The sequence below is a fragment of the Durio zibethinus genome, chromosome 15, assembly GCF_047325235.1.
Source record: "Durio zibethinus cultivar Kanyao isolate XHJ-2024 chromosome 15, ASM4732523v1, whole genome shotgun sequence".
NCBI lineage: Eukaryota > Viridiplantae > Streptophyta > Magnoliopsida > Malvales > Malvaceae > Durio > Durio zibethinus.
The window spans coordinates 22,862,559-22,882,434 of record NC_143176.1 but is presented as its reverse complement, the minus strand read 5'-3'; the positions used below and the strand labels follow the sequence as shown (position 1 = coordinate 22,882,434).

The window sequence follows — 19,876 nt, the reverse complement described above, 5'->3', positions numbered from 1 at the left end:
AGAATCTGTTAAAAATAATCCCAACCCAAACATGACACTGAACATTTTACAAATGCCACATATATACAAGACAAGTCTCCATGTTTATTAATTTCCCGGTTTCTTAGCCGTTTCTTTCAAATTCTTTGCTAATCTTGAAAGCCCTTTCTTTCGCACCAAATAATTCATATAAATGCGAAAGTTAGTGACGCCAAATCTGTTTAGTCAAAAGTAGAGTTAAGATTCTTAACAAAGGTTGCAAACACTGTGGCTTCTAAAGTTGCAGAATCTATAAAAAAAAAAAAAAAGGAGAAAGAACACAGCCAATGGCATTTCGCTTTGCTGCCATCGATGATCAAATCACATTCTCGTAAAGGCATAAATAAGATGGGTACCGGAAAGTGTCCTTAGGAAGATCCCAGGTTCCTTTCATTTCATTCTTCAGTCAATTCAAACATTGAGTGAAGTCAAATGTTTTGCCATGTTTGGGGATCCTTTAGTCCTTTTATTTTATCAGGTTTTCGATGTCTTGTACGCAACATTGTTGTTCTAAACTTGTCTTGAAAGCCCAATTTCCTATTATTGAATAGGATCAGGAAAAATAAATAAAGAAGGAGAGAGCCTGTTATAGCTAGGTTTCATGAAACAAGAATTCCGGATAAAGAAGAAAACGTGAATATTGTACACAAACTCCATTATTCATGTCAAACAAATTTGACCCAAGCTGTCTCAGTCAATTTCTTTCTAAAAGAAAAAGATATTGTCATGGTAAAAGATATACATAACCTGAATGAAAAGCAAAGGTGGCGAACCTTACAAGCCAAGGCAAGTCATGTACTACAAACTTTTGCCTAATGAAACTTATGATGAGTAATCTTTCTACAAGTTTTAATGAGCGCAAATTTTAATAACATGATGATAGAGACGAGCAATTTGATATGGGACATTAGCTTCGATGCTCCAAATCAGTTTAATGATGATTTGTTTGAATAATAAAAGTTTAGGATGAACTTTAATTTGATTTGTTGGTTAAATTCAATGAATTAATTATGAAGATAATAAAATCAACTGTCTGATGTAACTATCTATTTTATAGTCAAGGATTAATGATTTTGAGGATCATCACTATTTCAGGTCCATAATTTCCTTTATAAAAGTTTGATGAATCTATATATAGATTCTTGTAAGATTTGAAAATTAAATTAAAACTTTTGGATGATTCCAAATCTTAAATTCAAATCACCCTTTTTCAAATTCATGAAAGCTAAATTTAATATAAGAAAAACTGAGACAAATTCATGAATGTAGTTTATCTGCTGTGGACAAAAAAAAAATTTACCATCGTTAGGATGAAAGTAGAAATTGAATTTTTTTGTATAAAAAAAGTGGGAAGTTGGTGAAATAGTGGGGTTAGTGGGGGTGTAAGGAGGTTATAGGAAATTCTTGAGCTTTGCTACTTCAAATATTAAAACAAAAGTTACCTTTGCTTGTTAATGAGAAAAAAATGGGTACAAATTATTAAGTTACTGTTTATGTAAATCGTTAAGACAAATGAGTGGGTCACTGAAACAATATTTCCTTATTAATGATTTCATGCTATTAGTCATAATTATAGCCTTAAATTAATATTTGTGAAATTATCAAAATATATATTTGTGAAATTCTTGAGGAAAAATTATTATGTCTTGACTCTAAAGATTTGGTATGCTTCATTTTCTTGGCAACATTTACTGGTAATGAAAAAAGTCAAAAAAAAAAAATCCAGCTGTGTAAATCACTATGGAGATTCATTAAGATTTAAGTATGCAAAATAATCAGTAGTTTCACACAGCTGGAGAGAACAGAAAAAGCTAGTGACAGTTAATTATCCTTTTTCTTTGTATTTGGACTTTGTTTCCTAGTGGGGTTTGATCAACTTAAACTCTATATAAACCTAACAAGACCTGTTACTGTTGCTGTGTTGCATTATCTCTCAAGAATGGCCTCAACTTTCTGTCAAAAACTCCTTTTGCTTTCTCTTTTTCTGCTCTTTTCAGCATTCTCCGCTAAAGCTGTTTTCCCAAGGAAGAACCAACTTCACTTTTCTCCCACTTCTAGCCTGGCAAAGATACCGGCGGAAAAGCTTATTAGAGGACTTAACTTGTTCCCAAAAGATGTTGTTAATGCTGGTACCGATGACCTTACGGTTGAGACTTCGAAGATTGTTGAAAAGCAATTCAGGTTCCCTGTGCTCGGTGCTCCTGGGCCTTCTGTTAAGGAGTTTGGTCACCATGCTGGATACTATAAACTTCCACATTCTAAAGCTGCAAGGTATGCCATGAGTTCCAAATCATATGTACAAGACTCTGTTTTTGGATCATATATATGTAAGTAAATTGTGGAACAATAAATCCCTGGAATAGAAAACTATGTTTCTGGTATGATAAGCATTACATGTTCCTGGAACAAATTTTCTCAATCTAGACTAGAGATATCAACATTTTTCCATTTCTTCCGTCAAATGATATCAATTCAATTACAGGATTAGTCACAATCATGCCCTATTTTTTTGTAGTTATAGGTAGGATTCAAAGCTTTAATATACCTAATGCAGACATTAATAATGTTGGTTTCAGATGATTTACTTGCATGTACAAGTTTGAACATGATGGCACAATAAGAACTGGTGCTAATGCGAAATTGATGGACTTACCTTGCTAACATCCGTCGTATTTCGCTTCTTAAACTATTTATGGATTCTCTCTCTTCTCTAATGTCACAGGATGTTTTACTTTTTCTTCGAATCACGGAACAGCAAAAAAGACCCTGTAGTGATTTGGTTGACTGGAGGTCCAGGGTGCAGTAGTGAATTAGCATTGTTTTATGAAAATGGTCCTTTCCATCTTGCTAAAAACTTGTCACTTATATGGAATGACTATGGCTGGGACAAGGTATCTGATAGAGTTAAAAAAAATTTCTCTGATATGCTTCAGTTATACTCTTATCCCTTCTCAATCCACATTTTATTGTCCCTTGGCAGGCATCAAACATTTTATTTGTAGATCAGCCCACTGGAACTGGTTTCAGTTATACTTCAGATGAGAACGACATTCGTCATGATGAAAATGGTGTCAGCAACGATTTGTATGACTTCTTGCAGGTCTGCTCGATTCTAAGTTATGTTCTGACATTCCTTCCATAACAGAAACAGTTCAGAATTTATCAGAATTAACACTTCAGCTCAGAATTCAGTGAACTGTCTCTGTACTTTTAGGAGTTTTTCAAGCAACATCCTCAGTATGTTAAGAACGACTTTTACATAACCGGAGAATCGTATGCTGGGCATTATATTCCTGCTTTTGCTGTTCGAGTTCACCAGGGAAACAAAGCAAAAGAGGGAATTCATGTTAACCTCAAGGTGTACATCCCTTTAACTTCATTCATACCCTTTGAATACGGACCTTTCCTCTTCATGTTCTGGATTTAAGATTAATTTTGAATGGTTGAACAGGGTTTTGCCATCGGTAATGGGCTAACAAATCCTGAAATCCAGTATCAAGCATACCCAGATTATGCTTTGAAAACAAGTTTAATTACACAATCTGATTATGTCAGCATTAAGAAGTTGGTTCCATCGTGTGTGCAGGCAATCAAAAGATGTGGTAGTTCCTCTTAGCAATAAAAAATTAAAACAATATCTCTATGTTTTCTTCTGTAATTTGGTATTCATGTTAAACAACCATGTCAGGCTCCAATAGCGGAGATGCTTGTGTGGATTCTTATCAAATCTGCAACAATGTATTTAATCAGATCATGGGGATTGCTGGTAATGTAAATGTAAGATAACTCAACATCTATGCTTGTTATAAGTGATTTCAATTGTGCAGGAACATCAAAGTAGAAATAACAGTTGTCATATCTTTGATGTACAGTACTATGACATTAGAAAGCAATGCGAAGTTGACTTGTGCTACGACTTCTCGGACGTTGAGACATTCCTCAATCTGAAATCAGTTAGGGATGCACTAGGGGTCGGAGACATCGACTTTGTGTCATGCAGCAGCGCAGTATATGAAGCCATGATTATGGACTGGATGAGGAATTTTGAAGTTGGCATTCCTGCTCTTCTCGAGGATGGCATCAAGGTGCTTATATATGCTGGAGAGTATGATCTTATATGCAACTGGCTTGGTGAGACTCTCTCCGTCATCTAACAGTCCCTTTTTGACTTGTTAACTAAGGAAAATTTAAAGAAAACAACAGATTGGTTACTCTTCTAAACTAATGTTTTTTTTGGCTTTGGATAGGAAATTCTAAGTGGGTTCATGCTATGACATGGTCCGGACAGAAAAAGTTTGGGGCAGCTCACATCGTTCCCTTCGTAGTTGATGGTGCAGTAGCGGGAAAACTGAAAAGCCATGGTCCTCTCACTTTCCTCAAGGTCCAAAACAGCTCTCTCTACTTATATGTGCCACTTCATGCCGCTTTCTCCATTTTTCTAATGTCTCTTAATTGTTCTGGTGTAATTGAGCTGGCTGATGATGATGACCTTAATTGCAGGTCCATGATGCTGGTCACATGGTTCCAATGGATCAACCAAAAGCATCATTACAGATGCTACAGAACTGGATGCAGGGGAAGCTAGCATCGTCTGAGATAGCTGAGAGAGTCACTCCCAAATAGTGACCCCACAAGTTACGACTGGTTGTTCAACAATGTCGATTTAGGCACTAATGCAATGTAAAGTATTGTGATTTTCAAAGCGTTTCATTGTTCTCAACAATCCACACCTTTGTGGCTTATACCTTATTCCAAGAAAATGAGATTACAAGGACTAATCAAATGGATCCAATTCTTTTTTTCATTTTCTATCAACTTATATATGCCTTCAGCATTTGAAAATGCCCAAATTTTGTAACGATAAATTTTACTAATAGTTTTTAACGCTTATCTGTACAACAATTTCCGCTTGCAATTACATATATTGTATTTTGGCTTTCAATGGTGGGTTTCATCCTACTTCAAGAAGAGTCTTTTGAGTTTTGACATACGATGAAGCAAAAAAGGGGTTGTTGGCTGTTGCTGTCTTGCTGATAATCACCGATGGCCTCCTGTAGAGAAAATCTTGGCCTGGTATGACTTTATTTCTTGTATAAAACAAAGTGGTCAATATCACGTTTATAAATGACACTAGCACACATTAAACTACTACATTTTTTTAGAGTTTATCAGTCAAACTATTACGCCTTATTTGAATGCATGATGGAACCTTCCCACTGCATTCAAATCTGCATTCAATCATAAAACAGAGATCCCGATATGGAAGAACTCATTATATATACAATTTAAACTAGAGTCTCAAAAGTCAAAACTATCCCATTAGAAATAGCCAAATTAGGTATGAACACTATTTATTTCACTTGTAAAATTCGTTTGACCTCTCAGCAACATATATTCTTGAAATGATTTTTTGATCTTACAGTGCATATATAATAGCTTTCATATATTCTAAATTTTACAGCATAATAAGTTGAATCAAATAGTTGTGAACATGGAGTTCTCGAGCGAAACTTACTGTAAAATGAATTTTGCTAAAATTTTTCCCTGTTGTAATCAAGGCTTGGCAATGAGGATTTAGAACATTGGTTTGGTTTGTTGTGGGCAGGCAGTGGCCTTGAGAGTGTTCCCAACCCAGGCTTTTACGCAAAGGTTGGCAGGCGCTTAAACCTTCGGGCTGTTAAGGGTTACTTTACCTTGTTCACCAAAGTGAGATACGCTTCCCGAATTGGCAAAGGATGAATCCATGTGTGAGTAAGTAACTTCAAAGCAAGGTCAAAGGACCATTTTCATTTTTGGTAGAGTTAAAAAACCCAATTCCCGAATTCCTAAGCCCTCAAACCCTATATAGTTACTATAAAATATAAATAATATATCAGTACTCATAAATTATTAAAATTTAATTTAAATTTGATTCGATTATTATTAAATTGAATTCAAGTTTAAGTAATTTCACTTATTAAGTGAACTGAATTAAAATATTTTAATATTCAATTCGAGTAATTCGTAAGTCTAATTAAAGTTATATATTTTAAATATTTTATTAATTTAATTAAAAATTATTATATATATCAATTTGAGTTCATACTTAAATTCAAATATAAATAATCAAATTTAAAATTAAATATAAAAATTAAGCTTATTTTTATTCAATAAATAAATTTAATCGAATAAATTTAATTAATTTAATTTTTATCTCGAATCAAGATCAAGTTTAAAAATTAAAATGTCAAACAACAAATTTTAAGTCAATCTTAAATTCTAACTTCTTCTTAAATAGATTTAACTCAACTCAATTATACACCGAGCAATTAGCCTTTTTTTTTATTATTATTAGAAAAAAGAATATGGGCTCAGATTTTCTGCGCTGTAGGCTAAAAGCCTGCAATACTCAGAGGAGATGCCAGAAGCTTTGGGCTATGAATTGGCCTTATATCTATTAAAATATAGTTGACCCTTCAAATTAAAGCCCACTATGAAGTGGACTGTATTTTTAGGCTTTCCAAGGCAAAATCGGACCAAGAAAACGAAATTACCAATAAAACCAACACCCAAGGCTTTTGACTTTTGTCAATCAACAAACTCAAAAGGAAGAGCAAGAAGAAGAAACTATTGTAGTTTTACATGTATCAAAATGATGAACAAAATAGTTGTTTTGGTTGGAGACGTGGATGGGGTTGGAAGAGGAAAAATCAAAAAGTTCACAAAAGAATTTAAGATCAAATAGTAACAATCAAAATTATAAGTATTATATTTCTTTGAGGAAACAGAATATTCCCTTTTTTCACTTTGGCTGCTTGGAAAAAAAAAAAAAAAAAGCATATACCCCACATAGTGGTATATAAGTTGCTGTCTCTTTAATAAGTGGAATTTTTTATGATATGGCTACTATTTTGATGGAAATTCGAACCAGTGTCCGTTGCAAATAACTAATTATGCTTAAAATATAGATCAAATCTTATGTTGATAGATTTCAAAATCGTATTCAATCAACTTTAAAAGATAATATTTAATAAATTTTATATTCAATTTTTAATTCATGCATATTTTTTTTAATTTTTAAATTACGATATAAAAAAATTACGATATAACTTATTTCTAAATTTTGTTGATGAGAAAGAAAAGTTCAAATATTTACTATAAAATATCAAACTAAAAAAATTTTAAAAACTAAACTAAACGAGCAATATAATTCAAAATTTAAAATCTTTAAATTGCGTAATACATTCAATTATTTCATTGACATGTAAATATTTTTTTTTATTATTTTCAAGATTGTGATATGTGAATTAGATAGTTTTTTTTTTGTTTTTTATGAAAAGTGAATAAGATAATTTTTATAAAAAAAATGAATGAGAATTCAAAATAAATAAATTATTTAGTTTTTAAATTAAAATAAAATATATTATATCTAATAATTTAAAATAAATAATTCAAAATAATTTTAATAAATAATTATTAAATTCGAATCTAAAATCTTCATATTGAAAAAGATTATTTTTGTCGGTTGAATAATCCATTTGATGGTGTGAATTAGATAGTTACTTACAAATTTGTCTGCAAAATGAGTTCACCCCTACTCCTAGGACTTACCTCTATTTTGCAAGACATTGAACTTTCTTACCAACCAAATCAAACGCATAGATCTTGTAAGGAAGGAGGAGATGACAGGAATCAGAATCCCCCGGGTCCAAATAAATTTCAAAATGATTTACATTGTGTTGATTGATTGATTGGTTACCGTCTGATCTTAGCCACCTCTCAACCAACAAAACCGCCCACGTCATTCTATGACAGTCCTCATCCGCTTGGCAAAACTCACGTACTCGCTTTATCAGTTCACCACGTCTGATTTGAGTGAAAGAAAACTGACCCAAAGCCTGCCAGCATAGGTATAGCACGCACGAGCGAAGGCGCCCGCACGTGGGACTGCTGAGAGAAATTAAGGAACGAAAGAAAAAGATGAAAAAGCGGACACGAAGGTCGAGAAAGAAACGGACACGTTTCGACGTCTAAAAAACCACGAATCTTGAAAATGATTTATTTTTTATTAATTTAAAAAAAAAAGCTTTCATTTTTTTGTAAGTAAAATAAATAAATAAACTTCATTACTATTAAATATTTTTTTTGATTTTGTAACATGGCATACGCAACATGTTACGTCAGTGGAGACAGCTAGCGAGGAAAGGGTTTTGCCTTTTGTCCACTCAGAATCCCAGTTCCAGGAGTGTTTTTCATTTGATGAAGCCCTGAGATGACTTTTGTTTGACTTTTGTCTCTTTGTTTGTGTGTTTTGTTTTTCAAAAGGAAGACCCTCTTTTTCTCATAATTTTCTCTTTGTTCCCTAATCTTTCTAAAATCTTATGATTTGTACTTTTTATCTTATTCTTAAAGATTTCAATTCTTGACAGTTTATATAACTCCATATTCAACGTGAAATATATAATATTATAATTCACACTAATTTATAAATTATTATTATTTATTTAATTTTATGACTTTATTTCATAAAAAATTTTTGCATACTAAAAATGAAAATATTAAATGCATAATTCACTATCTTTAATAATACATAATTAATATCTCGAAACAAATTACAATTATAATTTATAATTCACATTAATCTATAAAATATTATTCATTGTAATCAATTGAATTTTATATTTTTAATAAAAAAATGAAAATCATATAAATTAAAGATAATATAAACATTAAATAAGGAATTAAACTCTAACTCAGGCATCCTAAATCTCAAACATTGAGAAGCACTTAGAAAATTAAGCAATAAAGAAGGGGGCAACGATGCAAAGAGTTGAAAATAAGCGGAGTCTTAATTAGTTCATAATATGATATAATATTAAATTATTATTATAAAATAATAAACAATAATAATAAAGCGGGTATAGCATGCAAATTTTTCTAGCTTAGTTTGCCAACCGTTGAGAAAGGCAAGAAAAAACAAAAGTGATCGCTCTTTCTTGTCCAAGTCAGATAACGACACTTGTCTTTTTTTTTTTTTAATGCTTATTTTATTTGATCCAATCATATATTGATTTGATTAACTAACCATCTGTTTGTTATCTTGATACTGAACTATTATTAATTAATAACGAAAACATTTTAATTTAACTAATTGCTTATATTTGCAATTTTATTTTAATTTGAAAGATTCTAATGAGAAGAAAAAGACAGCCAAAAAATCCGTTTTGTAGAAAAGACATTGGAGTTCAATCTAAAATATCAAATTAATTAAATTTAATTTGTTTTTTAATTATAAATACACCCTTATACAAAGTAAGATTTTCGGGTTTAGGTGTTTTTGGCAGCCATGTACTTTATCCATAGAAGCAAATATAAAACCATATTGTAGTCAAATTTATATAAATAAAATAAAATTTATTATATGGATATCCCTCATACAGAAAGTTAGCAACAAACATAAAACTATATTTTAGTCAAATTTATATAAATAAAAAAAATTTATTATGTGGATATCCCTTATTCAGAAAGCTAGCACGTAGGCATCTAAAGGATATTATTATTATAATTTTTCATTTAAAAAAAAACGAAAGTGAATTGCCTTTATGAGTTAGAACGAAAATACAATCATTAACAAAAACACAACCATTTCGATTTTATGTTGAATAAGAATCCCTTTTCAAGAAAGAAAAGTACGAGACGGTTATTTCACGTGAATATATATTATTTTTATTTAAATCATATTATATAATTATATTATTAAAAAAATTAATTATTTATTACACATAATATATGAAAATTAAATGGTGAAATTTATTTCAATATATTTATTAATTATTTTATAATAAGTAATTTATTTTTAAAAATAATATAATTATATGGTATGATTTGAATGAAAGAAATATATGTTGATGTAGCATAATTTCTTCATACAATTCTTTTTCTAACCCAACATATCTTAATTAATTTCAAAATCTTTCATTTTTTAAAAATTTTTTATCATTTCCATGTTTGCAAATTTGAATGCAAGAAAATAAGACATCATTTTCATACATCTACGTTTCATTACATCTTGTGTAACATGCAAACATATACAAAGCCAGGTTTTAGCAGGGAAAGACATGCTAAAATATTATTGCTTAGAATGATAATATTTCTAAATGAGGGAAGGAATACAATATAAATGTATAGCTTATGGTTATGCTGTCAAATACTTGTTTAATATATGCCGTCAAATTAATACATAGGCTTTGTTTAATATATTCGGTTTCTCAAGTTCCCTACATGTATCCTTATCGAAACAAATTAGTACTTTCCTTAATGAATTTTGTTATCGAGTATCTAAAAACTTTAGTTATGATCGATCAATTACAATATTATTATAAAAATTATTTAATGCATAATTTTTATCAAATTAAAAAAATACATTAATTAAAATATTTTTTAAATATCGATTGCTTTAACTAAGTTAGTGTACGATTAACAATTTTCCTTTTATAAATATGTGATCAAATGTGTTTAATTTTTTTTTTCACTTAAATGATTTCCTATATTTGATGTAGTTAGATCCATTTTAGGACTCATAATATTTAATAACATGGTTATTAATGAACTCTCTTTCAGTCACCAAGTTGGTTTTAGTTATCGGATATATGCCTGTATTCTTCGTGTCGGTATTGGGCAGTAACCATACAGACAGACGAGGAATGGTGATTGAAGCATGTGTTTTATCTGCTATACAAATGCCTATATAAAATGCACAAGTGCCTAGAAAAATGTTCACCATAAATGAGAAAACATTTCTCCTTTTAGAATAGATTTTACTATCCCAGGGAAGTCTAATTACAGCACGATCAAGGAAAGGAAAAACAAAGTTGAATTTTCTTATGACCCTAGCTAGAACATCCAGTAGGGTACTCATTCGCAAGGGTCCCTTACTTAGGGGTCTATTTCCTTGTGTCACTTGGCAACAAAGAAGGGCTCCCTGATTGGGAAATGTTACAATGTAGCAGAAACAATCAGTAAGTATTGTTTGCCTACTTTTATTTCCTGTACTGTGTGGCAATAGCCTATGATGGGTCAACAGTTTTGAAAGGTAGCATTGATGAGTCAGCCGGAAACACCTGATCAGATGAAATTGAGGACAAAGAGTCTGATAGATGGGAACCCTTCCTTTCAATGTTGTATTCATTATCATCGATCCCATTTAGCACATGTAATTGTGTACAATTTATTATGAACAGCAACTCGTCAAGTAATGGACCAAATGGTATCTGAAAACATCAACAAACAGGGTTCAATTTGTCCTTTCATGGCAATATATAAATTAATTTGTGAATGATTTGAAGCAGAGGTAATTGGATTTTGAAAATGAATAAAACAAATGAAGAGAAGGTAAATGATAATAACTCTAACATCCACTAAAACATTTGATTTAGTGAATGATGTATGATTTTCTGCTAAAAAATTTAGACCTTTGAAAAAGGAATTAAGAGAAAGCAAAGGGAACCAAAAAATCTAGAGTTAGAAAGTTCTATGAGCTTAGCTAATTAGGCATATAGGAGGTTGATCATTTTGACTTAAATGTACTTATGAATAAAATAATTAAAGTAAAAAAATGTTTGTTGTTTTCTTACACAAGTCTTTTTTATTAAAAGGCAGCTGGAGGCACCTACACCCCCTCCCCCACCAAAGTTTATTAGTAGAAAAGAGACATTTGGTTTCATAAAGAGGTCAGCAGATATCAAACAGATCACAAGACTTCTGTTGGAGATAGAGAGAGAGAGAGAGAGAGAGAGAGAGAGATGGGGAGGGCTCCTTGCTGTGACAAGGCAAATGTGAAGAAAGGGCCATGGTCTCCTGAAGAAGACTCCAAGCTTAAGGAGTACATAGAGAAATACGGAACTGGTGGGAATTGGATAGCTTTCCCACAGAAAGCTGGTAAAGATTTAATCAGAAATGAAGATTCCTCTATCTCTCTAGTTGTTATTCTTTAGCTAATTTTTTGTTGTCTTTGAATCAGGTCTGAAAAGATGTGGGAAGAGCTGCAGATTGAGATGGCTAAACTATCTCAGGCCCAACATTAAACATGGTGAATTCACTGATGAGGAAGATAGGATTATCTGCACCCTGTTTGCTAGCATTGGAAGCAGGTACTTCTTTGATGAGAGCTTCTTTCTTCTTCTTCTTCTTCATCCTATGGGCTCATGATTTCAAAGCAAAACTAAAAAAGAAAAAAAAATCGAAATTTCTAAGGCCAATATCATTTTTTTCCTTTTTACCAAAATTATCAGCTACCTTGATGAAGGGAAGTTAATGAAATCTAACTAAAAGGGTAACAAAGAAAAGAAAGAAATACTCTTTTTCTAGGTTTTTTTTTTTTTTTTTTCGGTTAAAAACCAAATTTCAGAAACTTGTTTACATCGAGAATCTGCTATTTTTGGATAATTCTTCTGCATGCATGCCAAGTTTAGATTCATCATCATCACCTACTTACAACTGTTACGAAGGAGCACGAATTTTACTTCTTATGGAACGTTTTCTTTTCTAACATGCAATTTGCAGATGGTCAGTAATAGCTGCTCAGTTACCAGGCAGGACAGACAATGATATCAAGAACTACTGGAACACCAAGCTTAGGAAGAAGCTCATGGCCATGACTTCTCAATCCCAGAGAAAACCACCACCATTCCCATCTTCTCATCACACCCCACCTGTTTCTTCTCAATCTTTTCCATCACTGTACAAGGGCTGCACTTCTTTTTACACTCCAACCAGATCTTTCACAGCCTTTGAACCCATCTCATCTGTTCAATCTGATCTTTTGAACAATAACAACACTAATTTGGCTGCCAATTCTTCTCTTATTCACACCCCAGAGAGTTTGGTGAGTCACACGCAGTATTATCCAGTGAAAGAAAATTTTCTCATCTTTGGGAGTGAACCAAGCTGCAGCTCGTCTGATGGTAGCTGTAGCCAGATCAGCTATGGCAGAGAGATCAAGCAAGAAGACATGGGGTTTCAAGGTTTTGGTGTCTCTAATGGGTATGAAGAAAATCACAAGTTCATGTTAAGTTATGGCACCAATAATGGAGGTGAAAATGTTAACCAATGGACTGAGAAGCTAAGTGGGTCCTATGGAGAATGCCCATTAGACTATGATCTTGAAGATGTTAGGCGACTGATTAGCTCTAGCAGTAATAGTTGCTTCATTGATGAAAACAAGACACAAGAGAAAGTCATGCACTACTACTACTACTGATGGACTAACTGCACCTAAAATCAGAAAGATTTGATGGGGTAAGGGGCAAAGGTAAGGGGAGTGGGGGTTTTGGATGGATAGATAAAGACTCAGTTTTTGGGGTCATGTGTTCTGATGAAATGAAACATTTCTTCTTTTGACAGTACATGGTAAAGCTTTTTATTTTGTGCAATTTTCTTTTTAGAAGGTGATGATGATTTATGATTGTACGGACATCAACTCACTGCAAACCCCAGTCAGAAATCAAGTTTATGAAAACTAGACAAATTAATAATCACCATTCAAGAACAAGAATCCTGATGTCAAGATAAACCAAGCACGCACTGTTCTTCCCTATTTTTAATTAATTTCCCCATTTTTTATCCTGAATTTTAAAGACATTGGCCAGTAATTAGTGGGATGCCAAATCCAACTGACAACCCCATTATAGCCCTCAGGAAAATATTCTGTCCCTCCTCCAATAAAGGGCAGTAGGGTCTTTTTACGATTTTCTGCTAGCAGTGTTTGTCCATAATATTGAAGGTCCAAAAATTTTTTTAGTAAGCTAAAGTCAGACTTAAGGTGGAAACTTGTTTACCATGTGTTTTAAAAACTAAGGATGATGGGGGAAATTTTGGAATTTTATGGAGAGGCAAAGCTTTAAAAATGACTTACGGTTAAACATAATCTCAATTTTTCCTAGCAGAATCCTCTTAAATTTATATATATACCTATTTTGAAGAATTGAAAAGGTCAACTCTATGCATATGTGTTCGATAGGAGAAACACAAAATAAACAATTCAAATGTTTGTTTGGAAGTTGGTTTCATCAATTAATCACCATTTGAAAACTAAATGTGAAGAAGACCTTTTGGTTGGTAGTATTCTGGATTCAAGGCAGGTATAGGAGTCTGAACTCTGAATATTGCAGATGATCTCCATTTTAGGACACGTAACAAAAAAAAACGATGAATAAATTGATGCAACAAGATCAGAGAAAACGATAGTAAAAGCCATTTTCTCCATTATAATTTGTTTTTATTTGGAGTTATATTAATTCCTTTGATTTTTCATAAGTACCAAGTGTTTTAAGGAGTGATAACTGAAGGTCCGTGAGCCACATTTCCACCAAAGCCTTGGTTCAAACACCACCATATATACAATAAAATGAAACCAATGAAAATCATTCTTGTTAAATCTTTTGCAGATGCTATGAGATAATAAGTTAGCTTGTGTGTTTTGCTTAATTTGGTCATTTTATTTCTTTTCGAACTGTAAGAGCTTCATTCAACAATATACTAATTATTACAGGAGAATACCTTAATAATTTGCATGGATGCATGCTGTAATTGCCTAAGGCTAGGAGTCTAATATATGTTTTCTTCTTGTAGTTTGTTATTTGTTTATTGTTTTTTCCCTATTATTTGATGGTAGTTGAGACTTCAAATCTTCAATCGGTTCAAATCATATTTTATTCCAAAATTTCATACTCTAGCTAGTATAGCAAAAAAAAAAAGTTACAATAAAGAAAATATGGAAGTTGTTGAATCAAAAATTTCATGTGAGTTTGAATATCTTACTCATGATCATTTTCTTACCATTAATCTTTAGATGTTTGTGGATGAATTTGGGATGGAAAAATTGTATGTATAAAACCAAGAAAGATTGAAGTTATATATTTTGACAATGTAATTGATTGACAGGGAATCCCCATTGGGAAACAGTTTAAAGGGCTCCAAAATTGCATCATCACAAGATCTTTGTCAGGCTGCATCACTCTATCATGAGATCCAGCCTTGTTTTGTGGCAAGCCTAGGTTGCCACTTGCCACCTATTTTTGCTTAATAAATTGGTATTGCTATAATTTTGTTTAGGTATAGATTTTTTTTGAAATAATGTTGAGAGCATTTCCAGGAATGCGTTTTCTAGTGAAGGTCAAAAGAGTGTGGTACCTACTCACAGACTGACACTCAAACTATTAATATGAATTTTTAAAACTTTTTTTTTAATAAATAATAAATAGATGATCTGTTGTCAACGTATAAAAGTTTTACTTTTTCGTTCTTCTTTGGATATGGCCTTGAAAGATTGCAAGAAATGGCTTTAGCCATCACTTTTCGAAGTGTGAGCGTGGAAGATTAGTATGGTTGATGTTTACTACTAAACTAATCAAAACCCTTTGGCCCTTCACATTTCAACCAGATTACACTATAGAATTCAATTTTCCTCGATATTGCAAATGATGTTTGAAACCCGAAAGAACCAATTTTCCAGGATTCAAAGTTTTGTACTTTCCCACACTCCACTTATCTACTTCATGCTTTGACTTGGCAAGCATTTTGTTAACAGTGTCACAGTTCTTGCCACGGTGATATTGTTCAAAAGATTTTAAAAAACCTCGAGAGATTGACCAGAGCTTTTTATGATAATGTTAGGAAAAATTCATACAAAAAGGCGAAAATAGTCTAAAAAGTTCACTTTGGTTTCACAAAACCAACAAATTAATTATTTGCCACAATAACAACTCTCATTATCCTGTTTGAAATAGTTGACAACGACAAGCAGAAGAAACGCACACTGGACTGCAATGTTCTTCGATTGAAATTTCAGCCCCATCCATGAAATTTATGGAAAGCAAAAGAAATGATGTATCGGGGGATATACACTGAAACTGATACGATTGAGTGAAACCTGCCATCCTTATTTCCTGCATTAAGTCCAACACGTATCAGATTGATTTGCAAAGATCTAAAAAGAGAAAAAAGCAATAAGAACTACCCTTCATACGACCCACCTCACCACATTTCCTCTATTTATGTTCGCAAAGTTCAAGTTCAAGAAAGGGACTGAGAGGAGGGTCATCAGGTCCTTGATTATTCCATGATTAATTCCACAGGGAACATATATCAATAAAGCAATGTACCATTCTCAAAGCTATGAAGATATAAGGTTCTTGATTATTCCATGTTACGACATTGTTCAATAAAACTTCCACATCATAAATGGTAAACAACCAAAACCATTTGATAACTCTCTTTTCCCCTCGTTAAGACCTATAGCCCTCTTCAATTTAATGCATAACTCCAGATCGCAGAAATACATATTCCAACATCAAAGAACTGTCTTGACTCTCCCTGGAAATATTATTCTTGCTATCTGATGTTAAATATTAATGGATTCTTACACAATTATCCACTTGAAAATTAGAAATAAATCTTTCTTTTTACCATACTTGTAAAATGTAAATATATATAGTCCCAGACACTCAAGCAGTATGGCTATGGAAACAAGTCACAAAGTCCATCAAAGAAGGGCAGTGGCTGACAGAAGTAAGCCATAGCTTTCACTGACGTTACGAAGATTATGAATTCAATCATATGGGACCTAGATTCGATAGAAGATTAGCAAAATAAAAACTCAAAAAGCTACCTGAACTCTGATGCACTAACTCAGGCAAAACCCCTAACTATTTCTCCAATAGTGTTCAAATCAAAGATTTCGATCCAGTAACCATCAGGATCCTTAATGAATGCAAACCCTTTCGCCTCTGCAAATCAGATAGATAGATTAGGGATGAATAAAAGCATTTTAAAAAGGTAAAAACCTGAAAGCTAACATTTCAGAGGCTGTCTTTTCTCATTCACGCCTTGTAACTACAGCTTAATATTTGGTCACAATAGAAACTGATAATGCTTACAGTGCTTTTACTTCATGAACCAAAAACAAGTTTGCTACTAATTCAGGAATCTCATTAAAGTAACTTTGACTATATGAGGGCACATGAGGATTCATATTCCTAGTATTTTGGCAGCAGTAGCATTTCTACAGGGGCTCTGGCTATCCCAGATATCATATGTGATAAAAGGTAATCATACTTTAAATTTGAGTAAAAATGTCTGCTTCCTGGTATGCAGAGAATGCTCTTCATTCTAGGTTAGCAAAAAATTGATCCATGGAGTAATGCTCGATTATACATGCTGATTCATGCAAATATATACACCAAAACCAAGTGCATCCATGCATGTGTGAGATGAATATAATTAAGTGCTATTAGAGTAAAAAGGATGCCATTTGTTCAGTGACCATTTGACTTGTGTGTCAATTAAGGGGTATTAAGATACTGTACAGAGAAAGATGTTATCAAATAGGCAAATTGCACACAGCCAAAGCTTGTTTAGAGAACTATCCTATTTGGCAGGTCAAGAAGAGGATTGTAGTTGCATAACTAGAGAAATGCTCCCTTCTGATTCTTCATCATTCTTGGAAGATAATGAGTACTTTAACAGTCCATTTGGATAGCTATGTCTCTCCACTTCTGTTTGAGGACATTATGACTTATTTTTGTTACAGTGAAATATAAGCAAAACTGTTTTTGCTTTTCTACTTTCTCTTTTTCCGATTCTCATATTATTTCAAATCTACTTATCATTTTAGACCTAAATTACCATCCCTCATTAGTTTTACTCCTTTCGGAGACCAAATGGTGGGCACTATGGCTCAAACTCAAAATCTCTAACCAAACCTCAGGATCCAAACCACCCAAGTTTGCTGATGTAACAAGTTCCCTTAACAATTGATTAACTTCCTCAAAAGACAATTTCACAATTTGTCTAGCAAATTTACAGTGATCATACCAGAAATCCCCATCTAAAACTTAAATGGAAATCAAAATATCCATTGAGTTATCATACTATTCTTAATAAATTCTATAATCTAAATGAGAAGGCTTACCCTCATCTGGTCTTTTGACAAACTCTACTCCAAGGCGATCAAATCTCTCACATGCCTTGAATGTATCATCCACAGTGATGCCAATATGCCCTGAAAAGGCGAAAACAATAGTTAGTACCTAAATACCCCAAAAACTCCTTAAATACGGAATCCATACATTTAGAACATATAAAGTAAACAAGCTTTTCTTCTATGAACTTGAATGTAGAAGTGAATCCACCTAGAAGCAGCAACTGTTTGATCAATTACAGCATAGTTGATAAGATAAGCTAGCAGGTTAATTGAAACGAAATGGTGAAATTTTAAACTACTCTTATTCGAAGCAGAAAATCATAAGACATTACAGGAACAAACACCAAACTAAGCCTTTCCCACAATGTACGGTTGACAAATCATAAGAAGTCCATGGGTGAAGAAATTCAGTAAATCCTGACCAATAAAAATCACTATTGCAATAAAAACAACATAGGATGGCAGTCTCCATAAGAGATAAACCAAAACAAATGCACCTTAATGAAGATTAGTACCAACAGCATGAAGTTTTTTTCCCTATCAATATCATTGAATAAAAGCATTTTGGGATTTAACAAGGCACAAAAAATGAATGGCATATGCCATCAAATAGTCTCTTTCTGTGAATTGTGGACCAAAAAGTTAGAAGATATAAACAAAATGATGAGTAAAATCTATTCATACCAAAGCCACTAGGTTCTGAGTTGCCAGTGTGATATCCTTTAAACTCAGGGTCGCTTTCAGTACCCCAATAACTGTAGGAAGCATTAAACTGTTAAGCATGCTAGAGCACAAGAATGATGACTTTGCAAACACAAAAGAAAGATTAAATTTAAATAATAATAATAACAATAATAATGTATTCTTACTGTGTTAGTTCAACTGTCCCCGGTTTTCCAAAGGTCCAAACTGTTTTATCAACTGGATCACTTGGAGCTGATGCAACATCCTACATCAAAGGAAATATGCATCTAGAATCAACATCATTATTATTAGCAAATGCGGTGACACCTAAATGGAAGAAATGAATACAGAGATGCTACAATACAAGATTACTTCTTGCAGAGTAATTAAATGGATTTTACCGCATAGCCCAAAAAGTACAAGGTAAACTTCAATTCTGGAACATCCACCCTCTTAAGCAATCTGAAAAAGATGGACAAGAAAGAAATGAAAGTTCGAAGAGCAACCAAAGCACAAAAACGCTATGAGAAATGAAAGTTCCAATTCACATAAATTTCCACAACACTGAGATATTTCACCAAAAAGGAAAAAGGCTTGGTTCCTCAACAAATAACCAACTAATTAATCAAATTAGATAAACAGAAGAAAACAAATAACCAGTAGACTTTACTTAAAAAAAAAAAAAAAAACCTTAAGTATAACTTACGACATGCCCAATATACGAGAGTAAAAATCAAGACTGACTTTGGGGTCCTTAATTCGAAACATCTGCAACCCAAAAACAAATAAATAAATAAATAAATAAAACAAAAGCATTAACATAAATTCCTTTAAAACATATATTTACATACATACACACTAAACAAACTTACAGTTTGCCGCATGATGTAGCCTTTGGTGGCTTCATCAGGGGTAGTTTGAAGCCCAGGGTTATTGGCAGCTGATTCTTTTGAACCTGATGATGCCATTGAATGCAACCTAACCTGGGTTTGTTCCAACCAAAATCCAAACTTTTCGATTAAATTTCTGAGAAGAAGACGTTCTGAGAGTTGGGTTTTTGGAATTTAGAGAAAAGATCAAATTTTAATGAATTTGGTTTCAGAAGTAAAAGCCTTTGCTTTATGGGGTTTTGAAATGTAAGAAAATGAGACTGAAGAACGTAATGGGCAGGATTTTCTAGTTAGATGAAACGGAGAAAGCCGACGTAAGGCGGCG

At 32.7% G+C, this 19,876-nt stretch overlaps 3 protein-coding genes across 3 annotated transcripts; 2 read left to right on the top strand and 1 right to left on the bottom strand.

Moving 5' to 3' along the window:
* The first annotated feature begins 1,907 nt into the window (after positions 1-1,907).
* On the top strand, positions 1,908-4,801 carry LOC111302208 (serine carboxypeptidase-like 48). Its single transcript, XM_022898143.2, has 9 exons — positions 1,908-2,289; positions 2,741-2,909; positions 2,999-3,118; positions 3,233-3,376; positions 3,470-3,620; positions 3,707-3,795; positions 3,891-4,149; positions 4,266-4,399; positions 4,519-4,801. The coding sequence occupies exons 1-9, from the start codon at positions 1,958-1,960 to the stop codon at positions 4,639-4,641; spliced, it is 1,521 nt and encodes a 506-aa protein (XP_022753878.2). The 5' UTR covers positions 1,908-1,957; the 3' UTR covers positions 4,642-4,801.
* A 6,892-nt stretch (positions 4,802-11,693) lies between these two features.
* On the top strand, positions 11,694-13,473 carry LOC111301478 (uncharacterized). The gene is made up of 3 exons (XM_022897174.2): positions 11,694-11,934; positions 12,017-12,146; positions 12,559-13,473. The coding sequence occupies exons 1-3, from the start codon at positions 11,799-11,801 to the stop codon at positions 13,253-13,255; spliced, it is 963 nt and encodes a 320-aa protein (XP_022752909.2). The 5' UTR covers positions 11,694-11,798; the 3' UTR covers positions 13,256-13,473.
* A 2,135-nt stretch (positions 13,474-15,608) lies between these two features.
* On the bottom strand, positions 15,609-19,829 carry LOC111301479 (lactoylglutathione lyase-like). The gene is made up of 8 exons (XM_022897175.2): positions 19,534-19,829; positions 19,368-19,429; positions 19,063-19,123; positions 18,847-18,926; positions 18,662-18,732; positions 17,966-18,055; positions 16,664-16,781; positions 15,609-15,941 (listed from the first exon to the last, which is right to left on the bottom strand). The coding sequence occupies exons 1-7, from the start codon at positions 19,627-19,629 to the stop codon at positions 16,684-16,686; spliced, it is 558 nt and encodes a 185-aa protein (XP_022752910.2). The 5' UTR covers positions 19,630-19,829; the 3' UTR covers positions 15,609-15,941; positions 16,664-16,683.
* Between the last annotated feature and the right edge of the window lie 47 nt (positions 19,830-19,876).

What these genes read in the sequence shown, in the direction of transcription:
- LOC111302208 (XM_022898143.2), top strand. Translation starts at nt 1,958, where the DNA reads ATGGCCTCAACTTTCTGTCAAAAACTCCTTTTGCTTTCTCTTTTTCTG. An exon ending in ATGACTATGGCTGGGACAAG is followed by an intron (nt 2,910 to 2,998) that starts GTATCTGATAGA and finishes GTCCCTTGGCAG; the next exon opens with GCATCAAACATTTTATTTGT. An exon ending in ATTTGTATGACTTCTTGCAG is followed by an intron (nt 3,119 to 3,232) that starts GTCTGCTCGATT and finishes CTGTACTTTTAG; the next exon opens with GAGTTTTTCAAGCAACATCC.
- LOC111301478 (XM_022897174.2), top strand. Translation starts at nt 11,799, where the DNA reads ATGGGGAGGGCTCCTTGCTGTGACAAGGCAAATGTGAAGAAAGGGCCA. An exon ending in AGCTTTCCCACAGAAAGCTG is followed by an intron (nt 11,935 to 12,016) that starts GTAAAGATTTAA and finishes TCTTTGAATCAG; the next exon opens with GTCTGAAAAGATGTGGGAAG. An exon ending in TTTGCTAGCATTGGAAGCAG is followed by an intron (nt 12,147 to 12,558) that starts GTACTTCTTTGA and finishes TGCAATTTGCAG; the next exon opens with ATGGTCAGTAATAGCTGCTC.
- LOC111301479 (XM_022897175.2), bottom strand. Translation starts at nt 19,629, where the DNA reads ATGGCATCATCAGGTTCAAAAGAATCAGCTGCCAATAACCCTGGGCTT. An exon ending in TGTACTTTTTGGGCTATGCG is followed by an intron (nt 18,927 to 19,062) that starts GTAAAATCCATT and finishes CCTTTGATGTAG; the next exon opens with GATGTTGCATCAGCTCCAAG. An exon ending in TGTCAAAAGACCAGATGAGG is followed by an intron (nt 16,782 to 17,965) that starts GTAAGCCTTCTC and finishes TCTGATTTGCAG; the next exon opens with AGGCGAAAGGGTTTGCATTC.